Here is a 22,568-nt window from a genome sequence, read left to right on the forward strand (position 1 = left end):
GGATGACATTTGTGCAGCTGCCACATTGTCTTCTCCTCATACCTTTATCACTCCTTACAAATTGCATCAGGTCTCTAGGGGTCGGGCAACTTTCGGTTCGATGGTGTTTAGTAATATTCTTCCATGAGACCTTCCAAGATTCAGGTAGCTGGGGACTCCGTCCCATAGTCAAAGACTGATTGAAGATTGACAACATCAGATAAAGAAGTTATGTCTTGCCATAACGTTCCATCTCTTTTGTTGATCTTCACTAATCCTTGACATCCCCTCCCTCCTTCCTCCAGCCTGAGACTCTTAGTGGATCGAATTCTCCCAGGACTGGCTTCATAATAAGGCACGTATCTGATCTCTTCTTCTATTTACTGTTTGTCTGCCACTAATTTAGGCAAACTCAATCTGAGGTAATTTAGAGAGGAGCATTTGGGTAGATACTAGCTCAAGAGTTTCGAAGGGGCGAGCTGAAGTAAACGGCTGAGTCAGTTCCGAGGCTTGGAACTGAGCCCACAGTCAAGGATTAGTGAAGATTGACAACACAGATGGAACATTATGGTAAGACATAACTTTTTTTTTTTGACAGTTATATCTGTAATATTTTTTCGTTTTGGTTAACCTTCCATTGGTTAATAAAGATAAAATGTAGAACTGCACTGCAGCAAGTTACCTTAAAAATAATTCCTTTAAAATTTATATTGCTATTTTCCATGTTGTTAGTAAATATTTTGAAGTTTCTGGTATTCATTGCTATACTTTGTTTACCATTATTGCAGGAGTTAAGGCCTAAGGGCCTGGACCTAAAACAGGAAGAGCTTGGAGACCTAGTAGAGCAGGAGATGACTGCTACTTCAGCTGCCGTGGAAGCTGCAGCATCAAGGATAGAGGTAAACAAATAAAGACTATCGTTTAGCTGGCTTTACTACTTAGCTTTTGTGTTCTGAAGATGTGGTCATAGCTCACAATATCCTGCATCCCATATTTTTTCTTACAATTTTCCTCCATACCTCTTGAAGTTAGTCTTTTGCCATTAAACAGTTGTTACTACATTTACATATGATATCAGACCTCAGTCTGCAAATTAGTTGACTTATGGTCATATAGCAAAGGTAACTGCATATGATACTGGTAACCTAGAATTGCTCACCAACCTGAGAGGTAATGGTGGTTGTAGGGAATCAGATTGAATGTCCAGCAGCAAGGTCTGTCATCCTGGGAGAAAGGTATGGTTTCCTTCAGTGCTGTAAATAAAGACCGTTTGATAAAAGCCTGAAAAATTGCATGCTGTGGGTCATACAAGAAGCTGTTTGTGCATATAAGAGGGTATGAAAATTGATGTATGTTACCCTTGCATGCAGACATCCTCCAGAGTTGTATGTTGCAGCTAATTCTCTAGACATAGCCTGTGATGCTGCCTTGTTTCCCTGTACTTCTTTTACTAACCCAGCTGCTGAACCTGCAGATAGCATCACAAACTAATTGCTCCTTAGAGAGAACCCTGCCATTATAGATCACTAGCTTGACTGATGGCTATACTCTGAGGAGAGGGAACAAATGAGTATAGGAAAAGACTTGTAGCTGTCAGTTAATGGGAGAGATCCAATACAGGCAATAGTTCATATCATTTGTAATTTTTTGGGTTTATGTATCTATGCAGTCCCTAGTTGCAGTGTGCCAGAGCCAACCTTGGTCATTTTTTCTGATATCTATAGATATATATGTATATCTAAAATACATGATTACATGTCATTACATCGCCAGTGAACATTCATCAACAGTAAACATGTCAAAAAAGTTAAACGGCAATCACTTTCATCTAAAAAAACATACATGTAAAGTGATCACAAATGAAAAAATATGTTACATTTGTGATCACGTAAAATATCCAGAAACATTGCTTTTATTTTGGTGGGGCTTTGCCCCCCCATTAAATATACTAACACGACCGACCATTAACATCAGAAAAAGAGGATAGCTCCTAACAGTATATTAGTCCTAAAGTATATTTGACTGTAATATAATGCAACAGTTTGCACCAACAACAAAAATTACCAAAATTCTATTGCATCCATCCATGTATCACTCTCTCTCTCTCTATATATATATATATATATATATATATATATAGGTGTGTGTGTGTGTATATATATATATATATATATATATATGTGTGTGTGTGTGTGTGTGTATATATATATATATATATATATATATATGTGTGTGTGTGTGTATATGTGCACACACAGAAAGAGAATGCTACAGGATATAAGATATTCACCACAAAAAAAGACATGTTTATATTTAATCAGAACTCGCAACTTGCTTTTGGACAGCTCCTCCTATTTTGTTACAGAAATTGCAGTAATTGGATGTCTTGGATTTGGAGTTTTAATGGCTACTCATATAAAAACACTGTAACTTTCTTTGTCCTAGGAAACTGCTGCTATAAGACAAAAAAGCAGTGTGTGTGTACTGTGTACCCTTAGACTCTACTATATGGACAAAAAGGACATGTTTTAACCTGATTATGCTTTGCTTTCTTATTTCTTCAACCCAGTTTGCCATATAATATTAGAACTACTTGATACATATTGTTTGGGCAACACCTTAATAAAGGAGTTCCTAAAAGAAGATATATGTTAGCTTAAATTCGTAAACCATTAAGCTTTAAAGAAATCTGTTTCATCACTTTTCAAGTGCACAAGTAGTTCTGTGAAATCTTTTATTTTCTTTGCAAGTGTCTTCCTGTTTGTTTTTTCTTCATTTGAGAGAAAGAATCTCATATTTTCTCCAGTTCCCAGTAGTAATACCATCCACACTTTATCTTTATTGTGTCTTTCTGTAGTGGGCAAGAGGTGTCACTCTTATTAATATGAGGTATTCCAGGAAAAGATGTTGCCATTTTTGTTGTTATTGGGCATCTTACAGAATCCTTTGTAGTCATAGTTCCTGATACCTGTAGTTCCACAGCTGTATTGTAATAAAATGATTGTTAAACATCTGAATATATACACATTTTGTGCTAGTTGTTTGTGTTGTACATTCATGTAACCCACTTAGCCCCTTGTTAAGTGACATACAGATTCCATGTGGTATCATGGAGTATAGAGCAGTTTAAGGAAAGCTCCAAATGTTGTTATCCTCAGATGATTTTACAATAGTCACAAAAAGCCTTCTAACAGTATGTATGTATTTGACTGGCTTGCCATCATGGAGATTTCCACTGTAAAGACTTTGGAAAGTTATAGTTATAGGTCAGTATTCTTAATTTTACTCTGCTGGCTTCCACTGAATGTTTATGGGCATGCAAATCTTATCTACTGTTGTAATGCATTTGGGTTTCTCTAATCAATTTGTCTTTTGATCAGGACATGCTGAACAAATCTCGGGCTGGAGACACTGGTGTCAAACTGGAGGTTAATGAGAGGTGAGCACTATTATCACTATATAAAATGTCATACTAAACTGATTCAGTTGGATTATATTGTATTAACTGTGTCCCTTCTTCTGTTTGAAATGGATTATTATTTTTATTCTGCACTTGTGAATGTAGAAATTCAAGGTACCAAGTTGTTGGGTAGCCACACTGATGTTAATGGCCTGGACTGATGCCCTGAACTCTTAGTGACAGGAAAAAGATACTGCAGGAGCATCTCTTGGAAAGTAGTAGGGTGTTGATTGGAGTACATATATTAATGACAAAGACTATTTCAGAATGTGTGGAAAACTATGAACTGGTTCACTTTTCTACATGGGCATTGTCATGGTACATCTTAACAGATTATAAAAAAATAATTTCTTTTGGCTTAGTATATGAGGTGTTTGACTTCCTGTACAACACAGTATGTCAGTGTTTTAGCATGAAACCCATTCCACTAGCATATGGTCATTCTAAGCATTATGTTGAATGAATTTTTTATCCTTTTCCATGCTGTCCATTTAGAAAGGCAGACTTACAGGAATTCATAAATGAGTTTTTGAGTTTATGCATAATAAAGAACAGGTGCTTATGTAAACAGCAAACCACCAGCATTCAGCCTAAGGGAAAACTCACCAGTAGATTGCATCTAAAACTTGCCTTGTTAATTTTGGAGTTCAAAAAGGTAACTGTTTCTATTTTGAAACTAGACAGTAAAAACATAGATAATAACTTTTATTGTAGTTTGTAGGGTAAAATTAGGATGAATTAATCAAATATTTATTTTGTTTGTAATGATAAAACTATTCTGATGAAACTTGTTTTGTAAGTTTTAATCGCATATTGTGGATGACTGGATCTTTTGCTTCCAGTTCATTTCATAGTTGCAGTGATAATTATTGACATACATTTCTTCTATCTTCTCTATATTTTCTCAAAAGGGCATTTATACAAATTACATATTGAATCATAGAATGTACAAAGCAACTAAGAAATGTAGTCATTTACACCATGCCAGTACCCATTCTTAGACCTTACCTCCTTTTTAGAGGAGTGATAGGCCAGTCATACATGGGGCAAATGTATGAATAGCTACCCAATTCTCTTAATTTTTCCTTAAGGGAAAATAGTGTCACATTGCTTGATCTGGAGAGGAAATTTATTCCAGGGAAGCGATGTTCGCTACGTGACAAATCTGTTTGTTCAATGTGATTTATTTGCTGAAACAGGCTCAGATCTCTGGTTCTGGTGTCTGCAGGATTGTTTAATTTATGAAGAAGTAAAAGGTTTTGAACTGCCAGATTCCTAGTAGCCCAGAAAGCAAGGCACAGATCATTTTTAAGGAGTATGTAGGCCACCATCCTGTCTTGTTAGATTAGGTCCTGTAATTCCATGATCTTTTTAGTCAAGCTTTGGATTCTGAGGACTTCCAAGATGGCTGCACATTGAGTAACAGCTTAATTCTAGCTCTCCCAGTGTGAAAACAGAAACTTGGTAGAGAAAGCCAGTGGATTTCTATTTTTCGGTAAATTTCCATAATCGCCTAGTAAATGCACTGCCTGGATACCGGAAAAAAAAGAAATACAGAGGACCTGAAGGAAAATCAGCTACAAAAGTTGAAGAAAAACACTGACTGGGAAAAGTACTGTAGCTGTTCAGCAAAAAACAGTGTAAGTTCCACACATGACTTCCAGTAACATAGAGGAAAGCATAAAACAACTGCATGCAGAGCTGATTAAAATAAAGGAAACACTGAAATAGTATATCAACTCAAACAACAAAAGGCTGGAAACAATGGAAGAAGCTTTAAACAGATAGATGAGGTCATAAAACTGTAAAAAATCAAAGACTGAAATGAAGAAAAGGCTGGCTGAGTAGGAGACTGCTCAAGAAGAAATGTCAAAAAATACTAGAGTTAGAGGACAGAACATGTAGAGAAAACCTAAGATTTTCTGCTGTACAAGAGAAGCTGAAAGGAACAGACTATATTAAATTTATAAAAGCACAAATAAGCAACTGGCTGGTATTCTGCAGCAGGAGTTAGTTGAAAGGGCACATCATCTGTATGCTCTAGACCTGGCCATGAGAAACCAACCTAGACTTTTTATAGATAAGATGCAATCCTACCAGCAGAAATAATTGATTTGAAAAAACTGTAGCAGGGCAACAAAGAACTAAAAGTGGGAGACAGAGTGTTTGTGGAAAGTGATTACTGACTGTACACCAGGCAGAAGAGAAGTAAATTTATTCCAGTAATCAGAGAATGTCAACAAGCAGGGATGAGATTCAAGCTGCTATTATCCAGCAATTTTCAAAATATTCTTTCCTGGCTGGCCAAAATCCTTTTTTGATGCAGAACATGCTAAGGAGGAAATACAAAAATTTGTCCAACAAAAAGTTTGCTATCAAACAGCAGGAGATTCTACTTCTTGTTCTTCTGGTAATAAATCACATAAAGACTGTATTAGTGAAACTGTTTCCAATGTTTCAAAGGAAAATGCTTGAAAGACAGAAAAAAGAACAAGAGTTGACTAGAACAACCAGGAGTACATCTGAAATAAAGCAGAGACTGCATTTGGGAGATGGAGATGAACAGGAAGAAAACCAGCAACTCGGAAATTGACAAATAAATTGGGCTTACAAATCATTAGTTATATTTATGAACCATGAAAGAAGACGAAAGCCTGGAAATATTGGATGTTTTTTAACTTTGTTAAACTTGTAGGGGACTCCAAAACATACTTCCTACTTCATGTAATTATGCAAGGGAGGAGGATTACATTGGCATGTATTTTTATTCCACCCAAAACTGATATAATGGAGCAAAAGAAAATGCTGGGAGAAATAATCAGCTTTCAGCAAGGAATTTTACTTATAGGTGGAGACTAGAATTTAATTTGCAGCAGTGAAGATGTATCTGGGGGGCCCAGAAGGAAAAATATAACAAAAGAGTGTAGGTTTTTGAAGAAATTTATGAAAATACTTGGCATGGAAGATGTGACTTCAGTAGTAGGAGTTCAGAGTGAATTTGCATATTATTCTCCAAGGTACAAAAACTGGGGTAAGTTAGACCGAACTTCTGTTTCACAGGAACATGTACATTTATTTGAAAGTTATGATCCACATCCAATAACTATTTCAGGTCACATGTCAATAATAACTAAAATAAAAATGCAGGGTAATGAAACAATGAAACACAAGTGAGACACTGGCCCCTTTACACCTCTCTGTTAAAAAAAAAAATGGGAAGTAGAAATTATTTGGGAGTTGTTAGGGAAGATAGAAATTTCTTCTGAAAATATAGCTAGGGAGGGGTATAATATTAAAATGGAGTTCAAAAATACTGTACGGTGGAAATAAAAGGAGAGATATGGCTGAAAAGTAAGAAGAATTGTTTAGAGGGACTGACAAAGGTTATTTTATTGCAGAATAGTGGGGAATCTAACAGAAGAAAAAGAGAAAATTGCAGAATGCTAAGTAGATAATAAGGGATTACCTGGATAATATACATGAATTTAGAAAGGCTGGTGTTTAGCAACTTTTTTTTTTTATAACTCCAGAGCAGAGAAACTTTTAGCACAACAACTCAGGCATCAGAAAGTAGAAAGGATAGTCGCCAAGCCTTGGGAGCTTATAAGGAAGATAACTAGAGATTCGGTAGTTGTACTACGTGTATTTTGGAAATTTTATGAAGATCTGTATAAAGCAGAGAAATATCGAAATCAAGAAAAGGTTTAACTGGAAATGTTTATAGAGGAATTAAATATGCCAAGGCTAGAGGCAGATGAGGCTCAATTAGTAACAGGATAGGAGTTGATAAGATAAAAATGGTGATATATAACCAGTCTACAGGAAAGTCACCAGGAATAGATGGTATTCCTGTGGAAGTTTGGAAGTTGGGGGGGGGGGACTGATAAATATCAGAAAGGTTTTGTTTTAAAAGTAAGGGAAGCACCAGCATCCTGGAAAAAAGTGGTGGTAGCTGTAATACCTAAAGATGGTAAAGACCCATCAGACTGAACTTCATGTAGGCCCATTTCAATTCTAAACCATGATTGTAAAGTATTTGTCTATAATGGTTAAAATGGCAATGGTAATGCCAAAAATGATAGATACTGAACAGTGTGGTTTTGTGGAGGGGAGACAAACATTTGACAACATTAATGGAACAGTGATGATCCAGGGGGAAGCACAATGTAAGAAAATGCCTCTGTTGTTGGTGGGTCTTGATGCAGAAAAAGCATTCAACAGAGTAAGCTGGGATGTTATGGACAGGGCAATGGAAGCATTTGCATTCCCTATTAACATTTTAAGGTTGATTAGGAGGATATATGAAGGATCAGGGGCAAAAATTTAAGTGGGTGGGTTCCTCTGTGATAAGTTCTGTTTGAGCAGAGGAACCAGGCAGGGGTGTCCTTTTCCCCCTTTGTTATTTGCGTTATATTTAGAATCGCTGGCAAAGGAAATAAGGGACTCAGAAATTCAAGGATATAATTGTATGGTAGTCAAGAAAAGCTGGCTTTATTTGTAAATGATAATATTTTATTCCTGATAAAACCAGAAAAGGACATTTCAGTGTTGTGGAACATTTTGAAACAGTTTTGCATCTTTTCAGGATACAAAACTAATGAAGATAAAACAAAGGCAGTAGCTGTGAACTATGTAGCCACACACTAATTGGTTCAGCAGTACCCATATTTATGGGGACATGATAAAATGAAGTACTTAGGAGTATGGATTAAAAAGGATTTTATTGCGACAGTTGATATGTGGGAAGAGACTAAACAAAAGATAATAAAACATGAGAAAATCTAAGTTCTCTTTTATGGATGTGGATAGCAAGATCCAAGCAGTCAAAATGTTTTTGGTCCCTTTAATTTTACACACACAGCAGGCATATTTTTATTAACCAGAGGAGAAGCTGTGGATAGTAATTAATAAAGAGCTGAAGGATTTTATCTGGGAATAGGAGATGACAATAGTCAAGTAACATAAGCTGATTCTTCCAAAAGAACAAGGTGGTTTGGGATTACTTGATTTGAAGGGGTATTTCAGAGCTACACAGTTAAGGTTCCTATACATTGCACAAGCAGAAAGCTGTAATTCAAAGCAGAAAGAGATGATGGTGAAATAGGGGAGAAGCTCAAGAAACAAGGGGAGACTGGGGTTTTGGATGCAGATCCTTAAGGAGAATAATTAACCATACAGAATATTATATTCATAAAGGAGCAGAAAGTATTCTAAGAACTAAGCCAAGATGGGAATGGAGAAAGGAGATTCTTCAGATAGGGATGTCTACAATTATGGATACAGACAATAGGCAAGAGGTGGCTGGAATTTGCTGGGGAAACTGGCAAAGGAGCCAAGATATAGGGAGCAAATAATTAGAGATGGAAAGGTAATAGAACAGGAAGAGACTAATAATTTATTTGGACTCTTGGCTAGAGAATGCCTTCTATTAAGCACTGATATCAGGGTATAGGGAAAGAGAAAGAAATAGGGGTATGCTGTGCGAAAGACCAGCACTGGTAGTGATTTTAGTAGAATCTAGAACAGAAGCTGCTGTTAAAAAAAGGATAATTAAGACTCAGTCAGAGGAGGATAGAAAGGATAAGAAGAGAAATTAGATAAGTAATTTGTATAGAAACATTGCAGGGATATATGTATGTCTCCTAAATATGCAACAAACTCTAGAAGTTTTAAGATCTTTGCTTGGAAGTGTTTACATAGGTATTTTTATACCCTAAATAGACTCCAAAGAATTTTTCCTGAGGTAAATAGCAAATGTTGAAGGTGTGATTGAGAAGAAAGAGGTAATTGCGAACATATTTTTGGGGAGTGTAATGAGTTGGCAGACTTTAAAAATTCCCTGCAGACTACTCTAATGGAAGTACTGGGTGAGCAAATTGGTATAACTGAAAGTATATATTTTTTAGTTATGATACAAAATCGGAATTGTCTAGACATAGTAAGGCCTTGGTAAGTCTAATTATGATGGCTGTCAAAAAGACAACTGCTAGAAAATGGAAATTGAAGTCTAAACCAACTGTACTAGTAGTAGTAAATACAGTAACAGAGATAAAACAATTGGAATGAGATCTTTAGAAAAGGGTAGGAGCAAATGACATAGAAAAGTGGGAACTGTGGGAACAATACATGCAGAATAACATTTTGGAGGAGGAATGACGTTTAAAAGAAGGCAGGATTTGAATGAGCTATGTAATGTTTGACTCACAATGACTGGATAGATTATAAGTTATGTATAGTGTTTGCAACTAAAAATATGTCAGTATTGTTTGTTTTCATTTATATAAATGTTTGATTGCCTATGTCATTAGTGACAACATAATACAAGGTGTTTGCTGTTTTTTATTTTTTTAAAGAACCTTTGGAGTCTAACTGCTTGATATGTTTAATAAGATACATTCCAATGGGAGCATTATATGCTATGATGGACCTGATCAGTGCAGAATACCGAGGAGGTCAAGACTTGTTCAAATCTAGAGGAAATGTACCTGTGCCAGATAGAAGGATTTCCTGACCACTGTTGCAATATGATGGTCAAAGGAGTGGAAGTTATCTACCCATTCTCCAAAGTCTTGTAACATCTTTGCTTTGGAGTGTGGTGTTTTCTGTACTATAAGCTGGGTGTAGGAGTTTGCCAAATGTAACAATATTGTATTTTTTAGCATTTAGTTTTAGCATGTTTTTAGTGCATCAGCTATCAACATGTGTGAGTTCACATTGTAGCTTTTCCATATCAGAAGGAGACTAAAGTATAACACCCAGTCTGCAATCGGCAAAATTGGTTAACCAGAGATCTGATTTTTTTTTTTTTTATTTAGAGATCAGAGGAGTATATGACAAATAACAAAGGTCCCAGCACTGAACCCTTTAGTACCAGACTGGTTACTTGTATCCTGTCTGAGAACCTGCCTCCCACCCTTAAAGTGTGGTTTCTGTCCCTCAGCAAGTTTGCTATCCATCTAACATAGGGACCCGTTTGTAGTGAATTTATCTTGTTAATATTAGCATGTGGCATAGTATCAAATGCTTTCGGAAGGTCATGATGTGCTTGCATATACAGCATAACCACTGTCCATGGCTCGCATTACCCCCTCAAAAAACTTAGTCGATTCATTAAAGAGGATGTACCCTTAGTAAAGCCAAATTGCTGGAGGTCAGGTCTTAAAATGATTTTTTATATTGCAGTTTATTAAATCTGTTGTGATCATTTCCATGAGCTTGCAGATGAAGCGTTTCAGGCTAATGTGTCTGTAATTTTGAAGACTCATGATGGGGCATTGTGAAAAAGTACCACAACTACAGTGCAACAAACAGTGGGGAGAAAGCCAGAGGATAAGGTGGGTTTGAATAGATTTAGAAGCATGTACACCGGGGCAAACTTAGTGCTGTTCAGCAATCAGCCTGGTGTGTTATCGGGTTTGTTAGAGGATGAACTTTTTTGTTTTGGAAAGTACTTTGAACAAGTGCTCTTACGTGATTTTGGTGGCGGGGGGGGGGGGGTTAGGTCCTTGGGTATATGTGCATTTGGTATAGTTACTCTGGAATGAAGTAAGTGCAGAATTTGTGTGCCAGTATATTGCCAACATCCAGTGGATCAGAGTATGATGTGCAATTTTGAATGTGTTCAGAGTAATGTTTGGTGTTTTTTCATAACTTCCTGACAAAGATAAAGAAGTATTTGTAAATTATCCTTAGCTTTTGACAGTAGTCTAAGTTCATGGGAAGCCTTTGTTTTCCTGAAGGTGTTTTTCAGCACCTTGGATAAACTTGTGGGTTTTTAGTTTTGTTATGAATTCTAATGAGCTTTTTTCTCTTATGTTGTTTATGCAGATTTGTTCATCCCTTTCCCTTTTTTATTTTGTTTTGGTAGGGACGGACAGGTTTATAGTTTTCTAGGTGATTGTAAAATTTATTTGCATAGCTGCTGTTTATGTCTACATTTGGGCAGTACAGTTACATTTCAGCTTGCCGACTTAATTATAGAAATTGAAATTTGTTCTTTTGATGTCTGAGAATATTGTGATATTTACTTCAGCTGGTTTAGGGATTTTATTTATTTTATTTTATTTTTTACCAGGTGTCCATTGGCCAAACCAAAAGAAACAAGTTCTGGGGTGGGAGCCTGGCTCCGATAAAATTAGAAATTAACACAATACAATGACTACAATTATATTATACAGAAGAGATAAAACATTAACATATTTTACTTTAATTTTAGAGAAACATTCAAAAATGGGGAAAAAAGCTGCGATATAGACAAAAACACATGCGTTTATAACTACAAGATAATTATAACAGAGTAGGTAGAGATAAATTAAATACATTTAGGCATAAATTTGAGAAACATTCAAAAATAAAAACAGAGAATATTACTAATCTGATGTCAGACTTGACTTGGGAAGTGTAAACCAGTGGGGTAGTACATATTGCTGCCAGATTTAGAAGGACAAGGTCAAGAACATATTGACCTCTGGTGGTTGTTTGACACTTTGATCCAGGGATTTTTTGTTTTTGAAATGAAGGAGTTTTGGGACATAACCTTCATTTGATGTATATGTCTCCATATTTATCCACAGGTAATTAGTTAGGATGATGGAGTTTTTTTGTTTATGAATTCATGCAGTGTGTTAAAAAAATTGATATGATATTTGGTGGTCATAGGGGGATCTTGACGTATGCTCTGATAGCTGGTTTTATTTAGGCCGAGCTGAATTCCAGTAAGTTTGGTTTGTGGGTCTCTGGGAGTCTGTCTTAAGGTAATGTGGTCTTTAACAAATATGGACATTTCACCACTGTTCCCATTAGGTCTAAAGGCATGTTTATTGCAAAACTTTGGTGTAGAGGAAGTACTTTGTCAAAACTCAAACCAGGTTTCAGGAATAATATACCCATTAATGTGCTCCAAATGCAGGAGGTTTTAAGCTCAAGTAGTTTATTTAGACTTCTGTCACTGACACATTGATATTGTCTGGTGCTTTGTTTTTTTAGGTTGGCAGATCCATTAGTTGGACTCTGCCTAAAAAGGCACTTTGAGGGAAACAGAAGCTTTAGCTAGTATATAAAAGCCTTGCAATGAGAGGTGCAAGCCAACCTCGGCAAAACAAGTAGGGCTGCCCAGCAGTTCATCCCATGCTGACACATTCTGGACCCTCCTCAAATGACACCAGCTAATGTTCTTCATGTTTCACTGTTGTAGTCATCAGTTGTGGGTTATCCCTACTGGGTAGCCCTTGGCCGGCCCAAATTACAGAGTAAAGGTTTCCCTCCTGCATCGGCTGTTCTGTGAGTGTGGCTGAAGTCAGATCGTCAGGGCTATAAAGGGAGACAGCTGTTGCCATTACATCAGTCTTTCTTGCTGTGGAGCCCGAAACAGAAGCAGTTTTGTGAGTGTGTTGGTCAGCTGTTGCCAGAGTGAGGACAACTGTCTAAAGCTAAGTACCCCATTGGGGAATCATTTCTTGCCTTAAACTGATGTCAGAGAAGGTTAATAACTGTCTCAGTTATGGATGCAGATCCCACACCAAGACTTCCATTCTTTCTGCGTCACTTGTTTAGGCCCAGACCACGACGTTCCAGGGTGTCTGTTCTGTGCCCTCTTTAATGCTCGTACTATAAGAAGAAGACCTGATATTGTTGTGAGGCTTTTTAGTCAGTCTTTCCAGCAGTGTGAAATGGCGTCGGTCTGTCAGGCAGTTTTTGATGTATCTAGGAAGAAAAGGGACAAAGATAAGGATAGGCCTCTAAAAGTTAGGCCCTCTGACGACTCCGAACAACAGTCAACTTTTACCCAAAGCAAGGCTACAGCTGAACTCAGTGAGGTGCTTTCACAACCGACGAGCCATTGCAGGCCTCTGCCGAGACCCATTCAGAGTCCGGTACACCGCCATATCAGCCTCCTCCTGCTGGGATGTCAATTTTTCCTTATGCAGTTAGATCCGGAGCTGCTACGTAGGCACCAGCTTCCGCTGAGACACCACCGACATCTGAAGTCAGGATTAGACCAACGACAATGCCACCGGTCAAATTGACTCTGTATAAGGCTACTGACCAAGCTAAGCAAAGCCTAAATCTACCCCCAAAAAGGTCCCTTCTCAGGGTCCCAGCCACCGACCTACTTCTAGCCATGCACCAGGTCATTTACACCCCATGGATCACCACCATATTTGTTCATCTTAAGGATTTTGAGTGGACCATAAGATGTCAGAAAACTTGACACCAGAAAGATAACCTGTTTTTGTCCAGCCCTAAAAGGACAGAATCAGTGTGTCTTAATATGGACTCACCAGTATGTTATTTGTGTAGAGTGTTTTTCGGAGGTAGTGCTCACAGACTATGTCTTTTTTGTGAGAGGGTTGCTTCTATCTTACTTAAATATTTGCATCTCTTACAGGTTGTTTGTGATAGGTTAAGTAGCAGTTAATTGTCCACGAGCTTCAGGCAGCTGCTACACTACCTAAGTATTCTAATTGTTATGAGTCTGGCAACTGAGGGAAGATAATCTAGCTCTTAATCAATTTAGTCTGAGTGTAGAAATTTGGGGAAGTAAGACTCATCTGAATGATATTGTAAGACTTATCTGTTAATTTGTAGTATTATAGGTAATTAATGGAGGTATTCTTTTTAGATAGAAGCAGCTTAAAGTAACTTAACTTGGTCCTAATAATGAGATAGCACCTTTAGTACAGCTTTCAAATAGAATCGGCTCTGGTTGGGCTTTTTAGGACTAAAGCTTCGTTTGAAGTGTATATATCTAGTGAGAGCAGGTCTGTGTGGTGCTCTACAAAACGTGGTTCAGTGCAGTATAGCCAAGCTAATAATTTAAACATTCCAGTGAAAAAAAGGTTTTAGCTCGAATCAGTAATGCTAGATTTAAAAAAAAAATAGCTGTGCATTCTCTGTTCTAGAATAGTTACCACTGTCTCACAGTGCATTTTTCTGTTTTTCATAAAATCTTTAAAATTATTTCAAAATTATGATTATTTAATCCATTCATAATGACTCATGATTCCACTAATTGAAAGTGCACCTTTACATCCACTAAATCCCCTAAGACACAAAGAATTCTTCATACCAGAAACAAAAATCAAAGTAAATTATTCACTCAAATATCTCAGTATTACTTTCACTCACCCTCAACAGGAAATTATTAGAAATAATCTGTATAAAATGTGGTCCAAAATCCTGGAAGATCTCACAAAATGGACAATTATAAAAATGAACATCCTCCCTAAAATCCTTTTTCATTTTTATGCCATTAATCAGAATATTCCTAACAGTTTTTCTCAAAAATGGAAACTTTACTAGGCAAATTTATCTGGTACCCTAAAAATACTAGAATTAACTACTCCAGACTCACCCTCCCCAAAGAGAAAGGAGGAATGGGCCACCCTGACTTTTAAACGTACTGTAACATAATTAATGCCAGTCGTATCATACGCATTATCAATTTTGAAGCTTCAAATAAATGTTGGCACTCCTTTGGGTAAAAATCTACTGCTATCACATCAACGATTCCAAACTGAACCCAAAAGCTATTCCTTTCCTAAATACTAAAACTCTTAAAGACTTTAAGATTCATCCTACATTAGTGAAAAATACTCTGTTTCCAAAAGCTCATAACATCCTTAAATTTAAAAAATTCCTTAATTATAGCTCAACCAATCCACTTAAATCCCAACTTCAGATTAAATGATAATATGTTAAATCTAGACACATTTCCACTCATCAAGAACTGCCTAGTTTGGGATTTTTATAAGATCAAGAATCTGTCATTTGATTCTATTATAGCATCTTTAGCCATTAATAAAAAATATTATACAATTCCTAAACAAATATATCTAATAACTCTTTTTACAGCTGAGGTTAAAATAACACCATTAGAATTTCAACTCTATCAAAAGTTAGCAGCTCTGCTTATGCTAAAGACCAAAATGTTATTGAATACTTACAATTTAGTATCAAAAATAAAGCACCAAGACACAGTCCTTTACTCCAAGTACTGGGAGAGCCAAAACAAGGAATTAACTGTTGACCAAAGGTTAGTGGCAATTGATTTAACTCTAAAACTATCCCCTTTCAAAAAAATTAATTTACACTCAAGTTTATGATAAACAATGCTTGTCACACGCCTTTCTTTATGAATAAAATTAACCCCACTGTTTTAGCTCTTTGTCACGCATGCTCTACCTCAGTAGCCGATACCTTACACATATTCTCTTCCTGCAAAAACACATACAAATTATGGTGCTCTTTGAAAGTACAACTCGAGAAAATGGGATACATGAAATCCACTCTTTTGTGGGAAATGGCAATTCTAAATATATTTCCCAACTCTTACAACCTTGAGTCCAAACATATCATTGTAACACTGTGTGCTTTCCTCAAAACCTATATAACACCTAATTGGTAAGATAGAACCAAAACATCTTGGAAAGATTTTAAAATCTTTGCTACTAAATATGTTCTTGCACAAACTAGGTACAATAAGTCAAAAGAAAATAAAATACTTCCATAAATATTGGAAAAGCCTCATAGAAATACTTAAATTAGACCCTTATCTTTCTACCATTTCTTTTTATCTTCATTTAAAAGTTTCCTATTTAATTCCATATACCAAATGCCTGAACTCTAACAGTTGTGGGTTGAGAAGATCCATCCAATTTTCCCAGAGATATAAGTAATTTGTGTTTGAGCATACCTTTTGATTATACAACTCATTTCTAATAATTTTTTTTGTACGACATTCTTTACAAATGAGAACCGAGTGTATATGGTTTAATAGGTAGGCCTAGACATATGGTTACATAGAATTTGTGTGAGAATTTAATAAGTATATCACTATTTTTACAAAACAAGTGAACACCAAATACTGTATTATATAGTTTGTTTATCTCTGACTGCTGTACTAGCATTGCAATTCATATGGACGGTGCAGTGGAGTAGCGGTAACGTTGTCGCCTCACAGCAAGAGGATCTCCGGTTCGATTCTTGGCTGGGGTGCCTTCTGTGTGGAGTCAGCATGTCCTCCCTGCATTCATGTGGGTTTCTTCCGGGTGCTCCGGTTTCCTCCCACATTATAAAGATGTGTCTGGAGCGTTTTTCCCCGGGCCTCCATTAAAAATTGGCTTGTTCCAAGTCGGACTTTCCCGGTTAACAAATATAAAATTAATAAATAAAATAAATAAATATCTGATACTTTAAATTTCCTGTTTTTTTTTTTCTTGGATTGTATGTAATGTACTTTAGTTGAAAACCAGTAATCTTGCTTTATTTGTTCTGTATATCGAAAAAAATATAATAAAACTTATATTGGAAAAAAAAGAAAGTGCACCTTTGCATGCCTTTTGTTTAATTTTCTTATTATTATTATGACATTTTATTTATTTTATTTAATGTTTGGTGATGCCATTGTTTTGCCTTAACTCAAACATATGTTGAGTTTATTTTATCTAAACTATTGTACATTTTCTAATAAAACTCACTCTTCAGTAGACAGTGCCCTTTAATATTGATGTCACATGTTGTTTTGCTATAATGACTTTTATAATAGTAACCAGCCAGTAGTAGTAGCTGTGACAGTACAACATACAGTAATAATAGGGTGATACAGTAATACAGGTGCATTAAATCGGTCCATGTAAACATGAGGTGTACTTCCATTACCTGAAGCATAATAGAGAATAGTGCAAAACTAAACCCAGAAAGACTCACTTTCAAAAAGAAGTTTTAGTTCTGTCAAATGCCTTTTCTTTTTAGTACAGCTGGTCTTGTCACAAGTTGTTTTGTCCTGATTGCCTTGCTTTGTTCGTTGCTCTCACTTCGCATGTCCAGGAGCATCATGCAAACTGTTGTAGGTGTATAGAAGATCTCTATGGTGATGTAGTTGGCCATATTACCACCAAGCAAGTGAAGAGTTAGGGCCAGTGTTACAAAGTGCTGTCATATACAGGCTGTTAGCAGAAGCATCAATCTCCCCAGAGTTTGCCTGGATGACAACCACTCCAAAATGGCTCCCATCATAGAGGATCACCCATAGGGAACAAATGGGCTCAATACAGATAGCAAGAGGCTCAATGGTTCACAATAAAAAGGGGGGAGAGGACTCACCAGCAGTGGTCTGCAAGTATTAAGCACTGACTGATGTGGAGATTATTCATAGTTTTTGCTGCTGGGTCTCAGTAATCTTTGATTATTGTTTTGCTGCTTGCTATCTGCATTATTTTACAGGGCGACTGTGCACTCATTCTACAAATCTTAACTTATTCTATTTAATTGAAATTGAAGCTAATAGTTCAAGGTGATTTATGCAGTGTTTATGTATACAATGGTCATTGCTTGAATAAAAAAATGGTTTAGCATAAGTCACTCACTTTTAAAAATGCTCTGTAATCGTGACCATAGAAAAAATGCATGCAAGTTTTATGAGTCACTGGTCCTATTAGAAGACATAAGTTATGATCTTTTTATTTCTGAATTCCCATATTTTATAATTTTACTCTCTGGATTTCTTGCTGTATGTATATGGAAATATATTTCTTAAATACATCCTAAACAGTCTTGTGTGGTGGAAGGAGAATAGATAGTATCAGTTTAACTTTAGATCTGATTATGTTGAAATACTCATTTGGTCCTTTGCAATATACTGCGGTGGTGGTGCTGCGGTAGCGTTGTCGCCTCACAGTAAGATGTTGTCCTGTTCAATTCTCAGCTAGAGCGTCTTCTGTGTGGAGACATGCGTGAATGGGTGTACCTTCGTTGAAGGTTGTGTGTCAGGGCCGGTAACTCAGCACATAAAAATCTACTGCCAATCATTAGCGGACCGGAGTTCCGCTATGGCGACCCCTAACCGTGAAAAGCCGAAAGACACAACAACAACTCATTTGGTCCTTTGCAAACAGTTTATTTGGCATATAAATTGTAGGCTTAATTATAACACAAGACATATGGGCTCAGGCAGTGAAGAACCAGCCAGGAGAGAGGAGAAAGAGTCCATTGCCAGCCATTCTATCCAGGAAGAGGGGATTGGGATTTTCCACCACAGGCGCATGCTTGTGGCAACTAAAAAAGTAGCCACAGATCTATTAATGTTGGCTGGGCCTACTGTTGAGTATAGTGTCTGCTTACTTTGTCCAGCATCAGAAATAGCCTGAGGAATAGGAGGATAAATTACAAAAAAAAAACCTTCACAAGTTCTAAATGCTGGCTAATGCACAAGTTTCGCACCTTCCTATTACTCTTTAGTTCGTATCTCTTCTTAAAAAGAGGGAGTCCTCATTCTTTAATGTGGGGTGCCCTCCCAGGTAGGACAGAGGATGATAGGGTACAAGGGGTCTTAGATAGTCCGGATAGTGAGTGCAGACAAAATTATAGTTCTTTTTTAAAAGGACTTACAGATTAAGGTTACATAAAATTACAGCTTGGAAAATTTAAGCTGTTTGTAATTTATGAAACTCTTTAAGAAGGGCAGGTAATTTGTCCTAAGATGATAACATAATAACTTTTACTGGTAGTAATTTGAGGTTATTCTTTTAATTGTAAGTGTGCATGCAGTGGCCCTGTGTATGCATCATGCAATGGACTAACAACCTCTCTGCGACTGGTTTTGCTGCCTTCTACCCCGTGAGTGCTGGGGTAGATTATGTCTCACCATGATTCTGAATTGTATTGAGGTAAGTTAGATAAAGCAGAAATGAATATGCATTTTTTTCTGAATGTTTCTGTTGTATTTTTTGGAAGTACTTCTTATAGTAGCCATAATCTCTGCTCAGAGGTACTTGGCTATGCAAGTGTTTAAGTTTAGGGAGGCTTATCTGGTCAATCTATTTATCTCCCTGTTTCATTTGTGGTAACAGAAATTAGTAGAAATAGGACCCTTCACACACTGGTTATTCATTATCTGTTCAAGTGTTGCATAAAGTGAGTACATGATTTTAAAAAGGCAGAAAAATTGTTCATCTCCCTTGCCTTGCCTTGGAGAGTGAAGGGCTGTCACTTGGTATGTAATCTCTTTCCAAGTGGTTTGCTGTAACTACATTTGTCTTTTGTCATCTGGTCACTAATCATCCATTTAAAATGTCACTTTCAAAGGACACACTACCAGCTCTGTTTATACTTCAGGTAATTGCAACTCAGCAAAACTGTGTTTACAATTTGTGATGTACTTATTATAAGAAAGTGCCTGAGTAGGACCTGATCCTAATGTAACACAGGGCTGCATTTCTATTACCACAGACTTAATAATTTTAGATCAGAGAATATGGATCTGGTATGGTAACTGCCCAAAGAGAAGACCTAATCACTCAAGAAGTCAAAAGCAGAGAAAGCCTTACTAACCAGGACATGATTAATGAAGTTTGAAAGTGTGGATAATTCAAAAAATGCACTACACTTTTTTTTCTTTATCATGTGAAAGCTGCTTGCAAACTATCAACTATTATTTTTCTGATGCTACCCCGAGGGCAGACAGAAGCCATTTGGGGATAATTCAGTGGGACATATATAATGTATAGTCAGGGAACTTTTTCACCTTTGTACATATAACTAAACAGAGCATTCTCTTAAGTTTACCTTATTTTTTATCTGTTGTGATAGGCAAGTAACCATTTTAAAAGTTGGTAAGAGTGAGCAGGATAGGGATACGGGATCTGAATTGTCTAGACATATTAAGGTCTTGTTGAGTTTAATTCTGTTGGTTGTCAAAAAAGCAATTATCAGAAAATGAAAATCAAAATCTAAACCAAATATACTTGAAGTAGTGAATATTTTAACAGAGATAAAAGAACAGGAATTGGAATCATTAGAAAAAGGTATGAGTAAATTACATAGAAAAAATGGAAATGTTGGAAATAGTACATTTGTAGGAGGAATGAGGATTAAGAGAGGGCAAGAACTGAATAATTTATGTAATATTGCCTAGATTATAGGATATATATATCAATATGTGCAATGTATAATGTTTGTAAATGTGAACTTGCTTATTGGTTTACTTTTATATAAATGTAACTGTGCCCATGTCACAAGTAATAATTCAACAAAGATTTTTAAAAAAGTAAGTTTGAAATTGAATATACAGCCAGTGTGAAATTTTACAATTGATTTTTGGGAGTCAGTATTACAAAGTTAATTGATAGTTCTTTACACACTTACATATATTGAAAAACATTTTTAAAAAGATTCACTTTTGCTTTCTTCCAGCTACTGTCTGAAACATATTACAAAAAGTATTCTGAAGTCATATTTTTTTCAACTTAAAAGAATTTGTAGGGCTATGAAGATTTTGAAAATAATTCAGTTGTTTTGTACAAGACAGTTTTCCATCTTGGGTATAATAAAAAGGATGTTGAGCTTGTTCGTAATTCTGCAGCTAAAGAAAATAGCTTAAATTTGTTATAAAAGTGAAAAGCTTGAACCCAGACAAATACTGGAGTAATTAGCTTTTTAATAACTTGGTATACCAGTTCTTTTAGAATTAAGCAAGCATTGAGTAAATACTCATACTATTTGCAAAATGACCACATTTTTTGGAGAAATCTTAAGAGATGACTGTTAATTTTTTTAGAAGCGATAGATCTCTAAGTAAACATTTGTCATGGTATAAACAACCATTGACTCAGAAGGATAACCAAAGATTATTGGGATTTAAACCTATAGGTTGCGTACTATGTGGTAAATGCACATACTGTAAATTTACATGTAAAGCAAAATATTTTACTTCAGTAAACACAAGCACAACCTATACAATGTTGGATAGTGTATATGGCCGTATGTTCATGTAGTGCCTTTTAACTGGCCAGATATCCATTGAAAATACAGCTTAGCAATATACATCAGTGATATTTGTAAGTGAGACAGAGATACGTGCCTTATATAAACATAAGTTAATAAATATATATATATATAAGTGCTATTTTTACATTTTGGGTACTGATAAAGTAGAGTGCTACAGATTTAACAACAAAAACATGAGATACTGAAAAGGAAAGATAAATTAGGTTCTGTTTACAAACCAGATATGAAAAAAATACCACATTTCATTAACTTTTTAAAATGATTCTGCTCTACTAGTAACCTAAACAGTATATCCCTTGACTAAAAAGCGCAGCACTTGTTCCTAAAAGTTTTTTTTTTCTCAAAAAAAAAAAAAAAAAGCTCAGCACTTGTCACTTCTATATTATACAAAGTCCCTCACTTGCAAAACCCCCCCAGGAGTACCCACTTCCTTACTAAGTCCTCTCTTATTCAGTCTCATACCTAACTTCTTAATTTTTCTAGCATGTCGAAGGGCCAGATGCTGGCATCCTCTCCTGCCCAGTTGGTGAATCTGGGAATATTGAGGCAATGTTACAATTGCCTCATGTACACAGACAACCCTCTCCTCCTCCCACATAACACAAATACTTGCGAGAGATGCAGCTATTTAGCCAAACTGGAGGTTGAGCTCTCTCAACTCAGGACTGGCAAGACCAGACAGGAGGAGAAGGCAACTACACACACCACAAAACCAGCCTCACATAATGCTACCACACCACTGAATCAAACACATAAACACACAAAGACATACTCGGAGGCTCTGAGTAAACATTTACCTAAACAGCAGAGGCCTCCAAAGCAGACACCCAAACAACTGCTACCTCAAGACACCCCACAAGCAACACATAAACCACAAAATCAGTGTGCAAAGCAGTCACAGCCCTTAAGGCCAAATACAACACCAAACATACTTGTCATAGGTGACTCCATAGTCAGACACACTGATGTCCCACTCACCAGGCTGAACAAGGAGAGGGTCACAGTAAGCTGCCTATCAGGCGCTAGAATCCGCCACATAACACAAGCACTCGTGTCACTCCACGGCAAGTACAAGTATGACACAGTCATTGTCCATGCTGGTGTGAATGACCTGAGATGTACCTCCCTGGACTACATGAAAAGAGACATAGAGGAGCTCTCTGATTATGTAGCCCAGGCAGGTATGACCCTGACCCTGAGCAGTATCCTTCCTTCACCAAGAATAATGCCACAATATAGAGACAAAATGATCAGCTTTAACAATTGGCTTAATGTCTGGTGTCATTCAAAGGGGATCCAGTGTCTGTCTGCCTGGGATGACATGCTTGACAAGCCACGCTGCTTC

The 22,568-nt window shown here is 36.6% G+C and overlaps 1 protein-coding gene across 1 annotated transcript in view; it reads left to right on the forward strand.

Moving 5' to 3' along the window:
* HIP1 (huntingtin interacting protein 1) overlaps positions 1-22,568 on the forward strand; it is a 2,554,439-nt gene that overhangs the window by 2,141,312 nt on the left and 390,559 nt on the right. The window contains exons 23-24 of the mRNA XM_044054110.1: positions 768-878; positions 3,360-3,418. Of these exons, the coding sequence (XP_043910045.1) occupies positions 768-878; positions 3,360-3,418 (170 nt within the window). The remainder of the gene's footprint in view (positions 1-767; positions 879-3,359; positions 3,419-22,568) is intronic.

Source organism: Protopterus annectens, chromosome 13.part0 (genome assembly GCF_019279795.1).
Source record: "Protopterus annectens isolate FY-2018-M chromosome 13.part0, PAN1.0, whole genome shotgun sequence".
Taxonomy (NCBI): domain Eukaryota; kingdom Metazoa; phylum Chordata; order Ceratodontiformes; family Protopteridae; genus Protopterus; species Protopterus annectens.